Genomic DNA, 22,565 nt, shown 5'->3' with positions numbered 1-22,565 from the left:
TAGGACTGTTGCATAACACACAGTGCCACTGGTGGCCAAATACTGTAAGTGCAGTTTGGTTTATTTGAAAATCAACTTGTGCCATCAGATAGCCAATGTTTTATTGTTAATTGTGTAAAAGCTCTTAAAAATGATTGTTTTAGGAGAAGAATCTGAAACTGAGGAAGCCAAATTGAACTCCCGGTTCAGCCTAGATACACAATAAAGCATTCTACTGCAGTGTCTGAAAATAGTTCCAGGCGTTTCTTAAGACCCAAACCACATTTGTGTACATTTGGTCTTATATCTCTGTATCTCTTTTGCACATCACTGAAGTATTGACTTTGCCCAAGAATCCCATGAGATTTTCCACAGTAAAAGTTCCTCGCTGAACAATTGATTTTTGCTTTTTTATATGCAGGGGAAGTCAGGTATTACGGTCCTGCAGCTGCATGCAAATAGAACAATCACAACTGATGCTCCTACCAAGATATCTGATAACCCTGATTATAACTGATGCTTCCCTCACTGTATTCATTCATTTTGCATCTTTCTGTATGTGCCTGGTGGGCAATGTGTAACCCGCCAGGATCCCATCTCTTAGTTAAGCTGAATACATTGAAAAATAGAGTATTGATTGTGAAACATATTCTATAGCTACTTTGCTGCATACAGTTGACAGGACACTAGAGCTTCCTTCCATTTTTTTCTACCTTGTCATGAAAGGCTGTACTGCCGGAGATAAGAAAACCTCAAATTATAAAGTATATTTATTTTTAAAGGATAGGTTCTTGGCTAGAATTTTTAGGCTTTTAAAAGTTCAGCAATAAAAAATATCTGCTGCAATAGCAGGGCCTAATGTAATTTCATTAAACAATGTATGTGTTTTAATAAAGCAATAATATGATTTTACAAGGTGTGCATATAGTTATTAATATCTAAATAGATGGTAACTTTACAAATAAAGTTGTGGGGCTTGCTTTATTGGGAAAGAGGTCAAAGTAGTTGATTTGTGTCAAAAGTCACATTGTTTACTAATTGTCTCATGCTTAGAATGTGCTATAATTTGAAATTTCTCAAAGTTCTATGACAGTTAATTCAACAGTGGGAAGTAGCCTACTGAAAGAAGTTGATGCGGTTACTAAAACAGCTGTACCTCTTGATTGGTAGACGCCATTCCTGTTTTGATAACCTATCCAAGCTCAGACTTAGACAATTAATTAATCGATAAATATATTAGTTAAAAAAAAAGTTAGACAATGATGAATATTTGAATGGGATAAATAAAATAAACTATCAGCATATAATACATTTGGAAAAAAACAATCCCATTAAATTGATCTTGATGTTATGGTTTTCTAAAAGTAAATGAACAAATGTAAACTGCATAATGGTATTAGTCAGCAGTCTTATATTTAGGGCTCACACCTTTACACAAAACAAAGACAATGAAATGCCACATTTGGAAGATTTATTGTGCAGATTGTTTCTGCTGTTATACATCAATTATTACATTTTCTAATGTGATTACTGTTCAGCTTTCTGTTTGTGCTTCATTCTAAAAAGTTATCAGTGGGAGTCTCAGTGAATCGATGAGTTGCTTGTGCCTGGTTAAGGAAAAAATAAATCCTTACTGTGGCGTGCATGACTTTGGTCAAATAAAAAGCTGGTGATGGTGTAAGAATAATAACATTACAAAAAAAGAACAGCTGCTTTGCATTTATTCTTAGCCGCCAAAGATTACCGCTACTCATATTTAGTCGAGAAACTTTTGGTGTAGTAGGAGTATATCCAGGGAAACTGAATGCCAACCGGAACATGCAGAGGGGCTCGCTGCTTTGTGTTTTTGTCTTTGTGCCTCCCGAACCACAAACAGTCGTTGTCAGCAGGGGCAGCACTGTGGCTCGAGCCCCTGGTGTGGCTTCTGGGGTAACGCCTGTACACAGGGGACTCGGTGTCCTGGCAGCCCAGGTAGTCTGTCTGATAGCACGTGCAGTTGTCCTCTCTCCCCAATGCTCCTGGAGCCCAAAGGAAAGCGTTGTGGGATGCGTGCTGCCTTTTTTCCCAATTAGCCTTTTTGCGACCAAGTCCCTTTTGAAGAGATAATGTCATATTTTTTTAACGATAAATATAAATAAAACTAAGAAAAACAGAAATGCTAATGGCATATGGGTTGCTGTGTTAAACAGAGAGTGAAAATGCCCAATAACCAGCGGTTGTACACTGACCAGGAACTTGAGTTTACAATAATGAGGCCCTCATATGATAATAACGAGGTCACTATTTATCTGCAGTGATATGCTTCGACTCCCATTGCAAAGCAGTTTGATTCATTCCAGGTGCTACAGTGGGCTGACTCAGACAAAGCATAGAGATTACAAGCTTGTTTGATAAATGGTAAAGCTTCGAATGGCTCAAACGTTCATCCTATAGTTTTATTTTCAACACGGACATTCTCTGGGTTCTTGTTGGTCAGATAATCTAATAAATATCTAGTTTTCATCCCTCTAATGTAATTAACCATGTAATCTGAATTGCTTTTGCAATGTTTACACATGATACTTACAGAATCACACACATGCATAGTGTCCTGCAATGCAAGCCTGTTGTCATGAACCGAAAATGGATATTCTCTCCCTGGTGTTTTCTGTGCAAATAAAAAACACAACAGTTGTACACTGTGGTAAATTATGAGGATACATTTTTTTTTTTTTTTTTTTTTTTTACAATATTGTGCACTGGGATGAGAACCTGTGATTGCTGGCAGGGACAGATTTAACCCCATCCCTGCCAACCCTGCATTCCCCCCACCTTCCTAGCTTTGTAACAGAACAGCAAAGGCTTAGTAAATCTGTCACATCTGTGTAGTCATTGCAGGTTTATTGAATAGCTTACCCCTTCTTGTTGTATAAAGGTTTTTGGAAACCTCTCCCCCTGCAGAAATGGAAGGGCAGTGGTCACCTGGTTTAGCATGAAACCCGTGCTTGTTGCTATGTGTCTTTTCAGCTGGATTGGTGGCAAACCTCTATGAGAAAACTGAGAGATCGAGTGGTAATAAATCGATTGACAAACTTGAGGTACACTGTGGATAACGAACGTTCAAATGAATGTATAATCTCTTCACAATCTATTATTGAATGTGTTTTTTTTTCTTCACTGTTGAATGGAAAAAGCAGCAGAAAGGAAGACTTCCACTCAATATAATTTGACTGCAGTATACTATATGGTAAGAAGTATAGCAGTGTGGTGACGCACAGTAAATGTCTGCTTTAGAAAAGCCTTGAGAATTATCACCTAACAACAATAACTTAAATAATATGTTTTTTAATAAACAACATAAATACTGCACTATTTAAATATCAAATATGGTAGTTTTTTTTCAATATTACAAAACATTTTAGATCACAGAATCCTACGAATGCGTAAAGTTCAAAAGTTAAATACATTTTATAATTAACGATTATAAGCTTTTGGAATCCATATCAAATGTCCAAATGTAATTATATGTTCAATATTGCACCGAGTCCCTTAATAAGTATTATACTCTATATATTGGACTATAGAGTTTGTATTACTGGTTAAAAAAAAAAAAAAAAAATCTTACCCATTTCCCATCACTGTCGGGAGACGGATTGTAATTTGCTCCTTTTGGCATTTTAAATAATTTCGAATACAGACTTTATAGACTCAATTGGCATTCATCAGCATATTGTAATGCAATCGTTCTGCGCGACAATGTACAATGTATATATCTGAAACAAACTTTCATAGGCTTAAAAGTCGAGTACACTGAATGTAGTTTATGTGTTACCATAGAAACCCCGCCATGGTCGCTTCCTGGTTCAGCCACGCTTACGTGAGGGTGCTGTGCAGTGAAATGTGAAGATGCACGGCAACGACGTCATACAAGTTTACTTCCCATACAGTTTTAGATTTATGTGCTAGCAGTGTTTCCAAGGATGGTAGGCTGTATTGTTTTTGCTACAGAAATGCCGGTATATTTTGCTTCCTTAGCATAAACAGTATGTACAGTACTTCGTAAACTCTAATGCTCTAAGTCGTGACAACGGTTTTCAGAATACTTTAAAGCAGGGGACTTTCTGAAAACTAATTTCACTAGCAGTGTGTGTAAGTCTGTTAATAATAGTATTTTTTTTTCTTTTTATCAGGTTTGAACTTATTTTGTAATATTTAAACAGTGGCGATATTTAGATCCTGAAGGTTTAAACTTTCCTGTATTCTAATATTAGTACAAAGGAGGAATTTCCAGAGCGTGCTCAAACGCATGCGTGAAAAGTCAGTGGCCTTGATGTATATCCGGGTTACGTCCAGGTTATTTTTTTACACAGTCGCATTAGACAGTGCAGTGAGAAAATAACTTTTTAGACAATCAGCATATAATAACAATTAAATAAACTAATACCCAAAGATGCATACGCTAAACCGAGTTACAGGTGGACCATTTTAACACACGTTATGATTCTCAAAAATGCGTGAGAGGTCGGAGTACTGCCTGGCTATATTTTTTTGTTATAGTAAAATTTGAATTCTCTTTCGGGATGCATTTAACTTGAAGGCAACATTAGGAGTTGGTGCACCAGCTTTCCATCTGGGTGATGCCTAGTATACAGTGTGGTTAACGTTAGTTGATGACAGAGAACGTCTGCCACACGAGAAAAAAAAACAAAACAAAAAACTGGATATATAAATATTAGGACAAGCAAAATGAACGCTGCGACGAGTGATTCCGAATCATCCTTGTCGATTGCTGGAGAAAACGGGAATGACATACCATTGGAATGCAGAGAGGATACAAAAAACGTGAGGCTTTTTAAAAAAAAATACAGTTCAATTACAATAGGGAGTAATTTAGCACTCGCACTGTGTAGCACTTTGAGCCATTCTAGGTTTTCTTTAATTGTAGGCTCATTGCCTGTCTGTGGTGTGTCTAAAACCTGGAGTGGCTCCAACTGCTACACAATCTTAGAGTAAATCACAAACGGGCCTCCCTAAATGAGACTAGTGTCTCAATAGAACAGTTATGTGTCTGGTTTAATTAGCAAGGGGAATAACATGCAGATAAATGGGGCATTTACAATACGTGAACCAAAGCAATGTATACTGTTAGCACTGTTGATATTTATTTAGATGTTCAACTCGATTAGTACCCTTCTGTTCTTTTTAAGGTCATCCATGTTGCCAACTGCAGTACACCGTACAGTACAATACAATCCTGTGCAATAGGGGCTCGTTTTGGAAACATACACCCTTATTGTTATTATGACTATTATAAATTCTCCTTTCCTATTGAATACTTGAATCCTTGAGCTTGGCTGAGACTGAAATGCATGTCACATAGACACTCAACAGTTCCTGAAGTAGTGACTAGGTACTGATTTCTCTATTATCCTTTTGTTTCCAGACAGAAGTGATGTGTCTGGGGAGTGTTAATGAAGTGAAAAGCAGAGCTGTGGTAAAGTACTCCACGGCTCCACCTCCAACAACCTACGCGCTTCTTCAAGAGAAAACTGACCTGAAGCTCCCACCTGCCAACTGGCTTCGTGAAAGTACTGAGCTCGGGCCAGTAGGCACGACTATTCTGGGCTCTAGCAGTAAAAGCAAACCCTTTTCAAGGTAAAATGTTTTACTGAACCTCTTGGGTCGATTCCATTGGTGTGCCAGACAGCAGGCACACTTCACTTTATACTACCAGAGAGTTGTACCTGTGTATACCAAAAACATGTGTACCTTTTTTGGTGCAGGTAAATGTATGCTCTGTAAGTAGAGAAAGCCTTTGCTGACACCTCTATGGTCTGAATTTCGATAACACGTTCAGCCAATCAGAGGTGTGCAAAGTACCGAGGTGATCATGAGTTAGACTTGCAGCCAGCCATGTTTGTTCTAAACCTCACAAAGTATCCACAACTAAAGTCATTGGCTAGGTTGAAAAACCTCACCACATCCCTCCACCCCTGCCCTCTCTGCTTTGCTTTTGCTCATGGGTGGCAAGGGGAGGTTCAAGGGTGCTGTCTTTGACTTGAAAATGACCTAGAAAATGATATGAATGTAATTTAGGTTTTTATTTAACATCATGTAATCAAAGAAACAACAATAGTAGTACAGTATTTCATGTTAGATTACAAAATGTCACCTTTTCAATGACCAGTTTTTCGTTATGTACAGTGCCTTGCGAAAGTATTCGGCCCCCTTGAACTTTGCGACCTTTTGCCACATTTCAGGCTTCAAACATAAAGATATGAAACTGTAATTTTTTGTGAAGAATCAACAACAAGTGGGACACAATCATGAAGTGGAACGGAATTTATTGGATATTTCAAACTTTTTTAACAAATAAAAAACTGAAAAATTGGGCGTGCAAAATTATTCAGCCCCTTTACTTTCAGTGCAGCAAACTCTCTCCAGAAGTTCAGTGAGGATCTCTGAATGATCCAATGTTGACCTAAATGACTAATGATGATAAATAGAATCCACCTGTGTGTAATCAAGTCTCCGTATAAATGCACCTGCACTGTGATAGTCTCAGAGGTCCGTTTAAAGCGCAGAGAGCATCATGAAGAACAAGGAACACACCAGGCAGGTCCGAGATACTGTTGTGGAGAAGTTTAAAGCCGGATTTGGATACAAAAAGATTTCCCAAGCTTTAAACATCCCAAGGAGCACTGTGCAAGCGATAATATTGAAATGGAAGGAGTATCAGACCACTGCAAATCTACCAAGACCTGGCCGTCCCTCTAAACTTTCAGCTCATACAAGGAGAAGACTGATCAGAGATGCAGCCAAGAGGCCCATGATCACTATGGATGAACTGCAGAGATCTACAGCTGAGGTGGGAGACTCTGTCCATAGGACAACAATCAGTCGTATACTGCACAAATCTGGCCTTTATGGAAGAGTGGCAAGAAGAAAGCCATTTCTTAAAGATATCCATAAAAAGTGTCGTTTACAGTTTGCCACAAGCCACCTGGGAGACACACCAAACATGTGGAAGAAGGTGCTCTGGTCAGATGAAACCAAAATCGAACTTTTTGGCAACAATGCAAAACGTTATGTTTGGCGTAAAAGCAACACAGCTCATCACCCTGAACACACCATCCCCACTGTCAAACATGGTGGTGGCAGCATCATGGTTTGGGCCTGCTTTTCTTCAGCAGGGACAGGGAAGATGGTTAAAATTGATGGGAAGATGGATGGAGCCAAATACAGGACCATTCTGGAAGAAAACCTGATGGAGTCTGCAAAAGACCTGAGACTGGGACGGAGATTTGTCTTCCAACAAGACAATGATCCAAAACATAAAGCAAAATCTACAATGGAATGGTTCACAAATAAACATATCCAGGTGTTAGAATGGCCAAGTCAAAGTCCAGACCTGAATCCAATCGAGAATCTGTGGAAAGAACTGAAAACTACTGTTCACAAATGCTCTCCATCCAACCTCACTGAGCTTGAGCTGTTTTGCAAGGAGGAATGGGCAAAAATTTCAGTCTCTCGATGTGCAAAACTGATAGAGACATACCCCAAGCGACTTACAGCTGTAATCGCAGCAAAAGGTGGCGCTACAAAGTATTAACTTAAGGGGGCTGAATAATTTTGCACGCCCAATTTTTCAGTTTTTTATTTGTTAAAAAAGTTTGAAATATCCAATAAATTTCGTTCCACTTCATGATTGTGTCCCACTTGTTGTTGATTCTTCACAAAAAATTACAGTTTCATATCTTTATGTTTGAAGCCTGAAATGTGGCAAAAGGTCGCAAAGTTCAAGGGGGCCGAATACTTTCGCAAGGCACTGTATATGGAAATCTACAAAGCGATGTGCTATATGTTAACATAACATTCTTCAGCAGGTTTCATTTGACATTATGAAGCAAAATTAGTTCATTCTATAGGGTGATGCAAAACTTTTGCCCATAGCTGTACTTCCTTTTGGACCTTAAGAACACTATTTTTCTCCTCCCAACAGCTTTGGAATGGCGTATGACTTTATTGACTCAATTGGAAATGATGTGGATGTTGTTTCTGATTCTGAGGTATGTACGTACAGTGTCCAGCCGTTCCATGTTTTTCAATATATCTAGGGTTTGTCGTGGTCAAAGTAAAGACGTGACATTAATACTTTCCCCTTTTTGTGTTTCTTCTTTAGAACATTAAAAAGCTTCTGAAAATCCCGTACAGCAAGTCTCATGTCAGCATGGCTGTTCACCGCGTGGGACGGACTCTCCTACTTGATGAGCTGGATATTCAGGAACTCTTCATGAGATCTTCACAGGTAAAAGAAAACCAGACCCCATTACAGTAACATTAAGTAGTCCAAGGTTAGTGCTAAACTAGGCAACAGGGTATGTTGAGAAGTTTGAGCTGTGCGGATTATAATTAGAACCTAGTCCACAGCTGCTCATAATTTCTTAATATAGCGTTATGTTTACCATCGTTTCATGTACTTGTATATTTAATATCTTTTTTTAAATTATTATTAGACTGGCGACTGGAACTGGTTAAAAGAATTTTATCAAAGATTAGTAGATCAGAAGTGGCAACGAAAAAAGAAGAGCAAGGAGCAGTGGTACCAAAGGGCTATTCTTTCCAAGTTTTTGTACTACAGGTGAGTTCTGTGTGTCATTACATTGGTCGACATAGCCATCCAGCCTCTGGGTTTAACTGCTACCTTCTGCTATCTTTTTAGGAAAAGAATATATTTGATTAGTTGACTTGTGAAATGTTAATTAAATCTGAGGTGAAATACAATGATTTCAATAAGCAATTCAGTACTGCCTTACTAATGCATCCTCTGAGATTAAAGGGTTTTAAAATTTCATGACCTACATTTAATGCCTGAACAGAAGCATACAGCATTCAGCAAACAACCATAAAAGAACCTTGTTTTATACGTGCCTTACACCCTTCTCTGTAACCTGGAAGTCAATGTAATCTTTGCACCCTTTGTTGTTTTCACAGTATTAATGGCAATGGAGCTGCAGAGCCTGTACCGGCCGCTACTGGGGAGTCTACACAGAGAGAGGATGAGGGCCCTGAAAGGGACGAAATGGGCCCTTCATGGCCTGCACCTTTGGAAAGCTCAACGTCCGTCTCTGAGGACACGTCTGCTTCCAAACAAGTAAATACTCTGCCATTGCTGTTGTGTTTCTGTTAACTTGTGACGGCCTCATGATGAAGTGGCTTTATTGTATGTGCACTCATAACGGAAGATGCAGATTCTGCATATTGTCATTGATAAAAGCTTGAATTTAGGGTGTAAGCCTGATCTGTGAGCCAGAATATTAAAAAAAAAAAAAAAAAAAAAGTTTCTAAAAACTTATTTTAGGTGTTGAGGTAAGTTTGTCGGTTCTATACACATCATTATATGCAACACAGCCAACATGCTAAACAGCCAAGTAGGATGAGTGATTTTGCCTCTGTGGGTGCTGTCGACATTGACTTTCAAAATAGACTTATTGACTTATTTTTAACCTTCTTGTATCAGAGCTTTGCAACTGTAGGGCAACAAAAATGCATAATAGTTTCTAACCCTAGGATTACATTTGAATTATGGTGCAGCTGTACTCCTAACCAGTTTGGAAAAGTATCAAAAAACAACTGTGATGAAGATAACTGATGTGTTTTTTTTTTTTGTTTTTTTTTACAGTGTTAAATAGTTGCAGTTAAAGTTTTAATTTTTTCGTGCACTATGATATAAAATGTAATTCTATGGTAACTAGCAAAGACGCCAGTCCTAGCATTTTGCTTTCCTGAATTAATTTCTATTTTATATTGTTTTCAGCGTAACACACCAGCTCTCAAAACTGTCAATTATTTAAAGGTCTCTGTTAATGCTACCTTGTTGCATATAGTTTTTCTTGCAATCAGTGTACAGAATTTTCCAGACAGTTGTACACAATCAAAATGAATTCATTTGTCATATACCAAAGTTTTAAAAAAATCAAACAAACCAACCAAAAAAAAACCAAAAAACAAAGTTGTGCATATTTTAAACTGCTGTGCTTACACTTTTCACAGGAGAGCGTACCTCTCGAGAACACATTTGCACTGGGGCATGTTTCCTCAACCCCCAAAGAGCAAAACCTTACTACTGTTTTCAATGAAGGGGAGAACAGTCAGGTATGATGATACACAATCGCACGTAACTCCACCCCTCATTCCTTTACAAAGGAACCAAACAATGGTTTTTGTTATTTTTTTTAAAGTTGGAAATTAAGAATGAATCCATGTAAAGTTTTATTTTTTTGTTTCTTTTTATTTCAATTTCTCCCCTTTCATCCAGTTTAGCATCGCCCAGGAATATGAATGCAGTACAGTATGTAGTGTGTGGAGGTAATCTAAAAACAAACACACTGGAGGGGTAGCACTTACAGTAGTCGAGTTATTAATAGGTTCATTATCTCTTTGGCTTTATTGACCTGTATGTTCACTTTTAGGTCACACCATACTTTTCATGCTACTAAGGCACAAATGTAAGATTTTAAAATGTATGTATTTTATTTTAAATCTAAAAGGGTCTGAAAAACGACTTTGTTCGTAACATCCTTTGGACATTCGAGGACATTCACATGTTAGTGGGAACGAACATGCCAATATTCGGTGGAGGTCGATATCCTGCTGTCAGTCTCCGTCTCCGGTAAGTAAACTTCTGAGCCTGCAAGTCTTTACTTGCTGTGCACAGCAGAGGGCACCCTTTGATGTGGAATCATGTTGTCAGTGTGAGACTAAAGCCAGGAGTTTTAATGCTGGTGTGTATATGTATTTATTTGCTAGAATTGACTTATAAAGAAGCAGCAATAATACATTTTCTGTGTATAAAATGGAGTAAGAACGATCTTTCCTTTACAGGGATAACAATAAACCAATCAACGTGCTGACTGGGATAGATTACTGGCTTGACAATCTGATGTGCAATGTCCCAGAGCTGGTTATGTGTTTTCATGTGAATGGCATCGTCCAGGTAGGTGTAGATGTATTTCAGCTTTTATAAAGAACAACATTGAGTGTGGCTGCAGTCAACGAAGGATGGTTGATTCCTGTAAAGGCTGAAATCTGTGTTCTTTATGCAGAAATACGAAATGATAAAGACAGAAGACATCCCTGATCTGGATAACTCAACCTTCTCTACCAAAGTGGTGAAGGACATTGCACAGAACATCTTGTCCTTTTTGAAATCAAACTGCACTAAAGAGGGGCATACCTACTGGCTTTTTAAAGGTAAGTAAGGTTTCATCTGGGATTTTAATCGAAGAGAAATAAGAGTCCCCCCCCCTCCCCCACAAAACAGGGTTGGCAGCTCGGCTAATCCTACCTAGGCATTTTTTAAAAAAAAATTTTAGCCAGACAAAATATAGCTAATGCGCTACTAAAACTGTGTAAAGGTTTCTCTATTTTGTGACGTGGTGTTTGCGTGGAGTAATATTTCACAAACCGTTGTGACAGGACTTGCATCAAGTAACCTGGGTGGACATGCATTCAGTCTGTCCGGTGAATGTTTTTTCTTTTAATAAAGTTTTGAATTGGAATTCTTTTTCAGCCAGTGGGAGTGATATAGTGAAGCTGTATGATCTCACTACCCTTTGTGAGGATACAACAGAGGAAAAATACCAGAACCCCTTCACTCTGCCGGTCGCTGTTCTTCTGTACAAGTAAGCACTGTCAAACCAAAACCAAAGCCATCAGTGGTTTAGTATATAAGCTATTAATATATAAATATATACTTATACATATAATTATTCAATCACTCACTGGTAAGTAAACAGACTGCCACATTGCAGATTCACCATTCACTTTTATTTTCTATGTTGAAGTAAGTTTTCTTGAATAATCATATCTAAGCCATTCTTTTTCAGGGTAGCCAGTAATATGATGATGAAGAAGGGTCAGAACAAAAAGCACTATGGTACGATCAGGACACTGCTTTTGAACTGCGTTAAACTGTTGGACCAAGAGAGACACCCACAGGTAACAGCTGATGTAATGTAACATATGGAATGTTTTATTGCCATCTACTCAGATACAAAATCTTGTACATTTTCAGAAGAAAAGATTACATGTGAATAAGCCTGTGCAAAGGGGTCTTTGTTCGCTGTTTACTGTACTGCTGGCCTTTGCTATAGTTGAGTTGAGGAAATCAAAGACTAATTAGGATTCCACTGCACTAGATTTAGTTGAGTAAGAGACCATTGTAAGGAAATTTGACTAAAACCAGGCTGAGAGAACTTGGAACCACTAAGAATTATTGGAAAACTCATATGAAGGGAAATTATTAAAAATGAATTTGAGCCACTTTAGTGGCATATTTTCAATGTATCTTAAGCACTGTCTCATTTTGTAAAACAAATATGGGAAGTTTTATCCTTTTAAAAAAAAAAATGTAGTCAACTCTTTCAAAATATTTTAATAATGTTTTTAGTATTTTTAATAGTTTCACAAACAAACTTGACCGATTCAGAGTTGTGGTGTGAGCCGTATTTGATTCCTCAAGACTGGGAATCTGTTCTCAAGCTCAGGCTGCCCGTCCTTTTTCCTTTTCCTCAGATCGTTGCCTCGGCGAACTTCATGCTGTCAGAGCTCTTCCAGCTGGACGAGCCACAGAAGGGCGAGGACGGGGAGTCTCTGCCCAGCGGGAACTCTGAGGACAGCTACAGCGAGGAGGAGGAGGAGGAGGAGGAGCTTTCAGAGGACAGTGACGAGAACGGCTCTTACAGCACCAGCAAGGACCCCTCTGATGACAGCAAGGCCGTGGCCATCATCAAATCAGTGGGGGAGCTCTCCGTGCCTGAGAAATACAAGTCCACTCACCAGATACGGGTCAGCCACACACTGATGGACCGCCTGTCTATAGAGACCACTGTGATAAGCCCTGGTGTACCTATGTTTCTCGTAAAGTCACTTGTACCCTATATATACAGTAGTACATTAATGCAACACTTTGAGATGGTCCTTAAGTGGTCATTACAAGTAGGGTTGATTTTTAATAAAAAAAATATGTATTATATAGTAGGACTTGAACTTGGAGCTGTGTAAGATACAAGATGTTTTTCCTCTGTTCGTGGACTGCCGCTCTGACCACTTGTGGGATGGATAGCCACTTGTATTGTGCAGCACCCCATATGATATTGTACATAAAATCATCAGCTATTAACTGCAGGATTCAGGGAAGACAAACTCTGTCTGAAGAAAAGCAAATACATAAAATGTATTTTTGAGAAGAGTCCCCATGATGTCTTTGAAATGAAAGATTATTAGCAATTATTGATGGATTAATTAACTCAGGCTATACCTTTGAACGCCTTAAATTGAGACCAGGGGGTGAAAATAACATTTTTTTTTTCTTTTTTCTTTTTATAAAGCCTAATTACGCCTGTCCTGTTTCACATGATTTGGAGGAACGGTGTCGCCTTGTTCTCAGCTACGTTCTAAAGGTGGGTAACTTGTATTCCAAAATGGATGGTCAACCCCAGCACAATTTCATTCTATGCAGCAGGTAACCAGTATGCATAACAATTGTAACTAATATAATAATAACAATGCAGGTGATTTTAATGTTGTCTCTTTTTTTTCTTGAATGGTGTGATGATAGTACAGTATAACAGTGGGTATGGCTAATACCCGTTTTTGGGAGCCAAGCAAGCATCAGCAAAGATGTTTCAGATAAAGTAATAGGAGAATGTGTGTCTTAAGCGTCTTCTGATTATCTTGAAAGGGGCTAAAAGCAGTGGATGGCAGTATTAAGAAAGAAAGTGAGCTTCCAGCAGCAGATCCCAACACCCCCATCCCACTGAAATATGAAGACATCACCCACAGTGCAGTGGAAAAAGAAATCTCCTTGTTTTTGGACAAAGGTAACATTGCTGTGCAGTTTCATCTACCATTTAGCAAGACAAAAACAAACCCTTTATCATTATTGTTGCCACTTTGTAACCACCTATTAGTATTCGGTGGTCTTGCCCAATGTGTATTATGTCAAAGGCTTGCATAAAGTATTCAAATGTTGCAACACTTTCTGATGCACTGACCACTTCAACTTGCTAACCGTGCTGTGTATGTCTTTCCTTCATAGACGAACCCTGTCAAGAAGACTTTGAGCATCCAACTCGCTCAGGAATAATTCCAGGCTCCTGGCAATATAAAATGAAGCTGCAACTTTTTCTCAAGGCATCCAAAGCTTACTATGTGCTGTCAGATGCTGCGACCAATCTTATGAAATATGGCAGAGCTTTGAGATACATCAAAATAGCTTTACAGTGCCATGGTGGGTATTACTCTTTTGCAGCCCTAAACCTGATGGGGAATATGGAAAGGTAGACTAGCTGGCATTAGAAATAACCAGATACCCTGCATGGTTGAGCAGTCAGCTCAACCAATGATCATTAACCTGTTGTCAAGGTTGACCAGTCACCCATCTTCCCATTGAACACTGCATTAAAAAGTAAAACTTTAAAGGGTTTCCACTTGTGAGAAAGTCGAGGACTACTGTTCAGCGGTTCTTTTAAAACTGGATTGACATACAGAACCTCGTTTTAATTGTATCTGAAATTGTTTATTAGAGAAGTGAAACCCTTATGTTTCCCGAAAGAGTGCCACCAGAGAACTGTCGTCCCAGACTGAAGGACCCCCTTTGCTGTTCAGAGCGGGACCTTTTGGGCTGTCAATTTAAACCCAGGGGTCAGTGTAATAACACGCTTTGTCACCCAGTTCTTCATTGTGTGCGTTGTATTGTATTTTGCAGACGCGTATTGTTCTGTGAGCACCAGCCTGCACACCGAAGTTCTGCGGTTTCACAGCATGTGTCTGTCTCTGTGTGGGGATATCCAGTTGATGTTGGCCCAAAACACCAGTAATAGAGCAGCTTATCTGGAAGAATACAACTACCAGACTAAAGATGACCAGGAAATCCTGCACAGTCTTCACAGGGAATCCAGCTGCCAAGGTCAATGGGCTGAAGCTACTTCATTTTATCCTGTTCGCATTGAAAATATTTCAGCAGACAGTAAAGAATTAAAAAAATCGGGATATGTTCTGTCGACATCTATTATCATTAAACGCTGTGTTTCTAATTAATATAATGTTTTAAAAAATAAAAAAAGTTAACTATGTTAGTATTCACACACACAGAGAAATATTTTTATGGTGATGGTTGAACAGATATTAATACAGCTTTGACTTCACAGCTTTTAATATGGCAACAGAACTAGCAACAGACCCTGAGCATCAGCTCTCTGTCAGCTGTAAGTGCTACGAGGCTGTTCATGACCTTGTGGTTTCTGGGGACTTCAAGGAACAGAGTCCAGAGCAGCTGAACCAGGTACTGAAGAGACTGGGCAACATCCGGAACGAGGTGGGCGTCTTCTATATGAATCGGGCAGCCACAGTCCAAACCGAGCGGGCAGGTGAGCGGCCTACTGAAAGGAAGTCTCCGACAATGTGTGAGAAGATCCTTGAATGATGTTATTACAGCCTTTAACTTCATCTTCATGCAGAACGCATATGCCTGTAAATTGGAATAAAAACTGGTTTTAGAAGTAAAAAGAAAAAAGAAAAAAAAGAAATTGTCTAAAATCACAAACTAATGTGATTAATTTTTTTTTTTCTTACATGACGAAAAGCACAAGCAGCTAAGCAAATGACACTATTTTTTATTAAGGGAACTTGCCTGTCTAAGGAATTTGTAAGCTTCTGCTATTACTTGTATTAGTTTTCAAACAGTCTAGGGTTCACATTTGGCCCTGGTAAGATGAGTAATGTGTTAACCCAAGTCGCTTTGCATAACTGCAGCAAGTCACTTGACCCCTTAAGTGTTTTTCCCACTCCATGAAAACTCTTCTCCCTTTCTTTATGTCCGTTTTCTGCAGTGAACCAAGCTGTATCCACTGCAGAACAGGAACTCTGGAAGAAAAGTTTCTCTTGCTTTGAGAAAGGCATTAAGGATTTTGAGGCCATCGGAGATGCCACCAACACTGCTCTGCTGCTGTGCAACACAGGAAGATTGATGAGGATTTGTGCACAAGCTCACTGTGCAATGGGGAGCGACCTCAAGAGGGGAGAGTTTTCACCTGAAGAGGCTTTGTATTACAATAAGGTATGATAATTAAATGAGTTGGAATTGAAGAGTCTGGAAAAGCATTTTATAGAGAATATTTTTGTCGACCATTTTTTATGGTTTCATTTTTGCTTCTTATGGCCAACGTATTATTTATAGTCAGAAATTGTCTTCTGCAATCTAGAAACTTAGATTAATCATACAGGTCGTAGCTGCAATGCCTTCTGAAAACTATTTTGAAACTACATGTTTTGATACCGTGCAAATGTTCTGTTTAAATAAACACATAATGACGCAGATACATGCAACACTACTTTTTTTTTTTTTTTACCAGATTTGTCATATGAAATATGCTAGATGCATTTGAACATTCTTGTTTGTTTTAGGCCATAGATTATTATTTGAAGGCAATGAGATCACTTGTGAAGAGAGAGATGCATCCAGCTGTCTGGGATTCTGTGAACTGGGAGCTCTCTACAACTTATTTCACTTTGGCAACAATGCAGCAGGATTATGCTCCATTATCCAGAAAAGCACAGGAACAGGTACTGAAGATCATGTGTGTATTGATGTACAACAGGTTTGATATTATGGACTTGACTTTCAGATGCGTGCACGCAAACCCAGTGAAACTCAAAACACTTTGAGTGCGTGCATACCTTTGAAAATCGAGCATGAAATGGTTGGAAGTAATTGCAAGTGTAAGCTGGAAATGGTGGTACAGTCTTAGGTGCAGTAATGAAAGTGAAAGTTGGTTTTAACTCTAGAGCTGTTGAATAAAGAAAACCCTATAATAAAGAAACCCCTTAAAAATAATGAAACTTGAGTTTATCCAATAAACATAAAAACTAAGACAAGTTTACTTGTTTTTTTATCTCCAGATTGAAAGGGAGGTGACTGAGGCCATGATGAAATCTCTAAAATACTGCGATCTCCACACGGAATCCGCACGGCAGCCCCTGTACCAGTATCGGGCGGCTACCATCCATCACAGACTGGCCTCCATGTACCACAGCTGCTTTCGAAATCAGGTAGCTCACCGCTCAATAAAGCTGGTATTTTGTTTGAGAATGAAATATACTTTTTATCTTTTATTGGGATATACTGTATTTGCAAGTAGCCTGATGAGATATGCATGATTTGATTGCAAAGCCTGCCTGTTTCCAGGCTAACTGAAGTAAGGATGTTCACTTGCTGTACTGCAAGGATCTCTACAGGCATGGGGTGTCTGTTTTGAATAGGGAATTGAATACAAGAGCTAAGTAATGGAATCCCCATTTTCTTATTTTCTTGCTTTCTTTCATTGTCAGGAGGGCCTCTCAGCTTAAACATTGGATCCAAGTGGATGGTTCCATAATAGCAGCACCTGCCCCACGCTAAATTTGGGGTGTTGGCAAAACAAAATGTGCCATGGTTTGCTCCTAATCCAGATTTAAATCTGCATGAATCCTGAGCAACTACCTACTAAAGGCATCACCCTGTGTACACTAATAGTCATCCTTATATGCATGTGATTGATTGATATTCTCCTTTTTGGTTTTTCTGCAGGTGGGGGACGAACACCTGCGGAAACAGCATCGGGGGCTTGCAGAGCTTCACTACAACAAAGCTGTAAAGCTGTTCCAGCTCCTGAGAGATGCCCCCTGTGAACTGCTGAGGACTCAGCTGGAGCAGGTAGCTTTTGCAGAGTTTCAGATGACAGGTAAGAAATCTGAAAGCTGGCAGCAAAATGTTCCGCATTTCATTTTGCCTTGTCATCAAAGATGTGTAGCATTGCTATTTATTTATATATAATAAATATCTATCTGTCTATCTAACTATCTATCTATCTATCTATCTATCTATCTATAACAAGTATAACATTTTGCTCAGCAATTCTTTCACTGCATGGTGTTTACAGCAGTTTACCTGTTTAAGGTGTATTTGTCTGATTTGTCCCCACGGTCATTTTAAATGAAACATGGGGGCTCATACCTGTTTGGGTGCTGGTGTGAAACTGGGCATGCCTTCTTGGTTGAGATTCATCTTAGAGACGACAGCCCTTGCCTGCATTATTAGCACTCAAACTTGGCATGTAGTGCTACAGAACCTCTATGCTTCCAAACAGAGGGAGGGAACCTTATTGTAATGAATACTCTGACAGGAGAATGTTTCAGTTGTACATAATCCAAAATGATTTACATAAAGCTTTAGGCTGCAACTTGTTTTTCTTTATTACTGGATATTTATATAGGATAGATTTTCTGAGAAAACTACCCTTGGCAGGGGAATTTTTGAAATATTGTTGATCAGATCTTCCACAATGTTACAGTACAGCATTGAAGGGAGTCAGGAGTCAAGGGTGATATTGTTGAAACGTACTTTTGATCTAAGTCTTAGTTATCATTTTAATTGTCAACTTCAGAATCACTTTTAGTATTTAACAGTAGGCCTTGTTTTTTTTTTTTTTTGATCTTTTGTTTATTTTTTCCTCCTTCTGCTATTTGCAGGCCAGAGCAGCAATTCGGCAAAACTGAAGACCCTCTCCGGAGCTCTGGAGATTATGACGGAGACGAAACACGCATTCCAGCTGATCCACAAGGAGCTTCTAGAGGAACAGAGGCAGGTAATTGAGGAACAACAAATAGCAATTCATTCATTGCTCCAGGGGGTATGCAAGTTGAGCAATACCAATCCGTTTAACCAAAATTTTTCATTTATGCTTTCTCATCTGTTTTGTGCACATACCACTGCCTTTATGCAAGTTTAGGACCTGCATTTAAAAACAGTGGCAGACAGTTTCTATACGCTCACTATTCACCAACACGCCATCTCACTAAAATAATGTCTGTGTTGAACTAGGATCACTCGGGTATCCATGTTATTTTCAATTATGGGTGACTTTCAGTGGAGGTTTTCCACAGCAAAAAAAAGAACTTGGGCCTATGCTGAACATTTGATTGATCGCATAAACTCAAGCTTGGTTTTGCGAAATCATGCAAATCTTGGCTACTTTAGTGACACATGTTATACATACTTATCAATTACCCTGCATTTCTGTTCTCTACAGATTAGTGAAATGTAAGTCAGGCTTGCACATATATCTGGCCTTTAATTCCCTGCTTTATGGTATCTGTTAAATGTCTTTTGATATGTAAGCTGCTTTAAAGTTAGACGAGCAGCTATAACATGACTATGAACCCTACTGCAAATGTGTAATGTAAGAATTGGGTTTTTTTTGTTGTTTTTTTTTTACAAGAATTTCTCGTTTGGTTTAGCTGTCAGATTGCACTGAAGACTGCAGTGATCCTAATAAGACTGAAGGTGGCTCCTCTGCTGGATTGAACATGGAAGAAGTGTTAAAGCTGATCAATGTGTTTGAACCCAGTTTGTCCTTCCTGCTGCTCCATCTAGTGAAACTAATGACTACAACCAAAAAGAAAAGGTAAGGGTAGAGTCAAGGGTAATATCTGCATGTTCCCGAAATACAAGCAGAAAACTCACAGAAGTAAAGGAGGTAGCACTTTACATTACAGGACATGAGTAGTCATTTAATTACATTGCTTCTTGCTTTTAAACAGTAACTACTGTAGAAAATACATAAATTAGTTTGTTCAGTAATGAACAGTTCCACTGCCACATAGTTTTAACCTTTGGTCAGATCAAAGGGTGCCATTCCCTTGCACGATGCCACAGTTTTAATAGTTTTTCTTCCATTCAAGGTTCCAAACAAATGCTAAGTAAGGTGATGATGCATCTTAGGAAGTATTCGACACATCGATAGAATTGCCACTGTTCTACTGCCAGCTGTCTTCTGTCAGTGTATCCGTCACGCTTGATCTCTAGGTGCCTGTTACGCAACGATTTGGAATAAAACAGAGCGACAAGGAATCTATTTCTTATATTGTAGTTGTTAGCCCAGGTTTTGTAACAAGCAATTGTAGACCACTTACTGTGGGCATTTTATGTTCAAGTATTTTGCATTAACATTTACCAAAAATGGTCTGTCTGTCTGTCTGGGCTGTGCCTGCAAAAATGCAAAATACATGAATATCATTTGGATCTAGGGTTTTTAAATGACAAATATGTACTGAATTGAACATGTATTTATTTTAATATTGTGTATATGTTGTCCTCATAATCAAACAGCGATGTGTTTGTAGATGCAGAGGTGACAAAATAAATGGAATAATATTAACTCTTCTACTTAAGGCTGATTACGTTACCGATCTGAATGGAATATAACTGTCTTTGTACCTGAATGCACCTGATGTGTTTTTCTTTCACTGCCCTTACCCAGCCCTGCACTGAAGTAATGTACAGCCTCTTGCACGCACCAGATTCACCCTACCTCCCGCCCCCCCCCCCCCCCGCCCTTCAGTCCTGTAGTTGTGGTGTGCGACGTGAAAGCCAGTTCTTGAGTAAACGATCATGCCCCACCTGGATAGCGTGCACAGAGGTACCTCTGGAATGCTCCAGCTTCAGGGCTGTCGTGCTAAGCAGTTGTGTCACTCCTGATCTGGGCAAAAAGTCAAAAAGAAAAGGAACAAAATCCAAGTGCTAAGGTTGACGGACACAGTAGCTGCCTCTAATTCCTGCTGAGTAACTTGTGGTTCCGTTTTGTTACTGCCTTTCATTTAACACCGTAAGGACAGCCAGGTGCTTGCATGCCAAAGCTCACATATTGCAACATTTCCTTTTGCTGTATGGCTGTTCCTGCCCACAACAGGTTTTAAGTAGGAGGAACGAAAAACATGATCATTTAACCTAACAACAGAATGGGAAAATTCTTTCAGCATTGTGTCTGTATTGGTGAGCATTGGAACCAATTAAATGTGGACGCCCCTATTAGACTGCTTAATACATGCTTTGGGCTATAATTAGCAGGGTCAATTACCAGAAGCTGTTTATGGAATAAAAAAAAAAACATTTTTTAAGTCATGTTCATTTTAGTAGTCTAAATTCTACATGAATGGAATGTTTATCAGAAGTGTTTGGCATGGTGTTCAATTAACTAAAAAATATCTATCTATCGATTTGATCGATCGATCGATATTATATATAAATAAATAGCAATGCTGTTTAATTCCTTGCTTCACTTCAATCTCTTGGGTAAAGTTGCAGAAAACTTTTTTGGAAAGGTTTGCATGAAAGTATAAGTCTGAAAACCCAAAACTGCACATTCCAAATACATCATCAGGGATAGAACCTCTGTTATCGATTACAAATGGCATGCCACTTATACCTTAGTCACGCTAAGCCCCTTTCAAATAAATGAAAGTCAAGAAATCAGAAATTGGTTGGTGCTCTTCCGAGCAGGAATATTTATTTGATACAAAGTTATTTTTAAAACAGTTACTAAATAAAGACTTGGAAGCAGTGCTGCAAAAGAAACAACAATATATTTTGCTAAAGTATCTTGTTTGTGAAAGTTAATAGAAAATTGTTGTTTCTGTTTACGAATTGTGTTGTTGTACTGTGTTTATTCACTGTATCCAGTTGCTGGCATGCAATTTATCTGGTCTGTTTCTTTTAATGATAATATTTGTTTTTCCAGTGGCCCAGCGGAAGAGGGAGCATTTAAGATCTACAAGCAGGTGTACTCTGTTTTGCTCCGGGCAGACAAGACAACACCTCTTCTCACAAGAGTGGAGCTCATACTGGACTTGTTGGATCAACTCGCCTCAAGAACTGGGGGCAGAGAGAGTGGAGGACAGTGAAAACAGTATTTTATGCCTTAGTCTGGTTTTGCTTGCCTAAAGTGAAACATACAGACCTATGCATCAGTGCCTTGTCCAAAACATTAGATCACATAGCTGTTGCATCTTGGTGCTTCTCCTTTTTTTTTTTTTTTTTCAGGAGGAGGTTAATTGCGTTGAGAGTTCAGGAACATGCATGATGAATGCTGGTTTATTCACATACATTTATGTTAAGGTATGCAATAGCAAATGTCTGTAAAAGGAAATGTCACACAGAAATATTTTTTCTATGTGAAATGTGTAACTTTTCTGATGTGAGGATTTTGTGCAATTGTAGCTATTCAGTATAAAAGAGGATTGAATGGAAATGAGCGCTGTAATGGAAATTAGTGGTCATGTGAGTTTTTGTTTGTTTATTAAATAAAACAAAATGGATCACTGGTATTTTCTGCACACCTTGTAAGTGAAATTGGTATGTATATGTTTAAGGTTTCTCTCCTAGTTGAAATTGGTGTGCTGGCAAATATATATATATATTTTTTTGGTATGACCTTTTTTTTCCAGTATAAATTACCAAAGTAAATGGGCTGCATCGTTCCAATATTAAAACTAAAAGTAAGGTTGAGTTGTATTGAAAAATATTTGTGTTTAACAGGTAACAGTTCCGTATGTTAGAGGTAGGGAATGTTGTTGGGGTGTAACAGTAGTGCAATGGTGCTGTGTAAGGGATTTGTTAGGCAGAACAGTAACTTCAGATATTTATGCATGTCTTGTGCCTTTTTTTTTTTTTTTTAAATTTAGTCGTCGCCAATTATTTTTACCCCGGTTTTCACCCCAATTTAGCATGC

General features: G+C 38.7%; 2 protein-coding genes across 8 annotated transcripts; one reads left to right on the top strand and one right to left on the bottom strand.

Moving 5' to 3' along the window:
• Nucleotides 1–1,440: 1,440 nt before the first annotated feature.
• Nucleotides 1,441–3,840, bottom strand: tex36 (testis expressed 36). 2 transcript variants are annotated; one of them, XM_059026219.1, is made up of 4 exons: nt 3,791–3,840; nt 2,875–3,015; nt 2,546–2,626; nt 1,441–2,070 (listed from the first exon to the last, which is right to left on the bottom strand). In XM_059026219.1, exons 1-4 carry the CDS (start codon nt 3,791–3,793, stop codon nt 1,726–1,728), a joined length of 570 nt encoding a protein of 189 aa, XP_058882202.1. In that variant the 5' UTR covers nt 3,794–3,840; the 3' UTR covers nt 1,441–1,725. The 2 variants fall into 2 exon arrangements, with proteins under 2 accessions (XP_058882202.1, XP_033883013.2); XM_034027122.3 differs by having other exon boundaries at nt 3,584–3,827.
• A 17-nt stretch (nt 3,841–3,857) lies between these two features.
• LOC117416078 (erythroid differentiation-related factor 1) lies at nt 3,858–22,161 on the top strand. 6 transcript variants are annotated; one of them, XM_059026215.1, is made up of 25 exons: nt 3,858–3,941; nt 5,402–5,613; nt 7,961–8,027; nt 8,141–8,266; nt 8,475–8,599; nt 8,953–9,112; nt 10,012–10,113; nt 10,509–10,630; nt 10,843–10,954; nt 11,064–11,211; nt 11,531–11,642; nt 11,847–11,958; nt 12,535–12,807; nt 13,350–13,421; nt 13,703–13,841; nt 14,060–14,251; nt 14,729–14,929; nt 15,171–15,389; nt 15,852–16,078; nt 16,426–16,584; nt 16,921–17,070; nt 17,588–17,741; nt 18,529–18,644; nt 19,297–19,463; nt 21,576–22,161. In XM_059026215.1, exons 1-25 carry the CDS (start codon nt 3,939–3,941, stop codon nt 21,736–21,738), a joined length of 3,633 nt encoding a protein of 1,210 aa, XP_058882198.1. In that variant the 5' UTR covers nt 3,858–3,938; the 3' UTR covers nt 21,739–22,161. The 6 variants fall into 6 exon arrangements, 5 of the variants coding, with proteins under 5 accessions (XP_058882198.1, XP_058882201.1, XP_058882200.1 ...); XR_009329031.1 differs by having other exon boundaries at nt 3,900–4,800; nt 18,529–18,640; nt 21,576–21,708; XM_059026217.1 differs by having other exon boundaries at nt 3,901–4,107.
• The last annotated feature ends 404 nt before the right edge of the window (nt 22,162–22,565 follow it).

The sequence above is a fragment of the Acipenser ruthenus genome, chromosome 7 (assembly GCF_902713425.1).
Source record: "Acipenser ruthenus chromosome 7, fAciRut3.2 maternal haplotype, whole genome shotgun sequence".
NCBI lineage: Eukaryota > Metazoa > Chordata > Actinopteri > Acipenseriformes > Acipenseridae > Acipenser > Acipenser ruthenus.
This window is presented reverse-complemented; position numbering and strand designations above follow the sequence as displayed.

What these genes read in the sequence shown, in the direction of transcription:
- tex36 (XM_034027122.3), bottom strand. Translation starts at nt 3,634, where the DNA reads ATGCCAAAAGGAGCAAATTACAATCCGTCTCCCGACAGTGATGGGAAA. An exon ending in CCGACAGTGATGGGAAATGG is followed by an intron (nt 3,016 to 3,583) that starts GTAAGATTTTTT and finishes TCGATCTCTCAG; the next exon opens with TTTTCTCATAGAGGTTTGCC. An exon ending in CCTTTATACAACAAGAAGGG is followed by an intron (nt 2,627 to 2,874) that starts GTAAGCTATTCA and finishes TTATTTGCACAG; the next exon opens with AAAACACCAGGGAGAGAATA.
- LOC117416078 (XM_034027118.3), top strand. Translation starts at nt 4,705, where the DNA reads ATGAACGCTGCGACGAGTGATTCCGAATCATCCTTGTCGATTGCTGGA. An exon ending in TACCTACTGGCTTTTTAAAG is followed by an intron (nt 11,212 to 11,530) that starts GTAAGTAAGGTT and finishes ATTCTTTTTCAG; the next exon opens with CCAGTGGGAGTGATATAGTG. An exon ending in ACTACAACCAAAAAGAAAAG is followed by an intron (nt 19,464 to 21,575) that starts GTAAGGGTAGAG and finishes TTGTTTTTCCAG; the next exon opens with TGGCCCAGCGGAAGAGGGAG.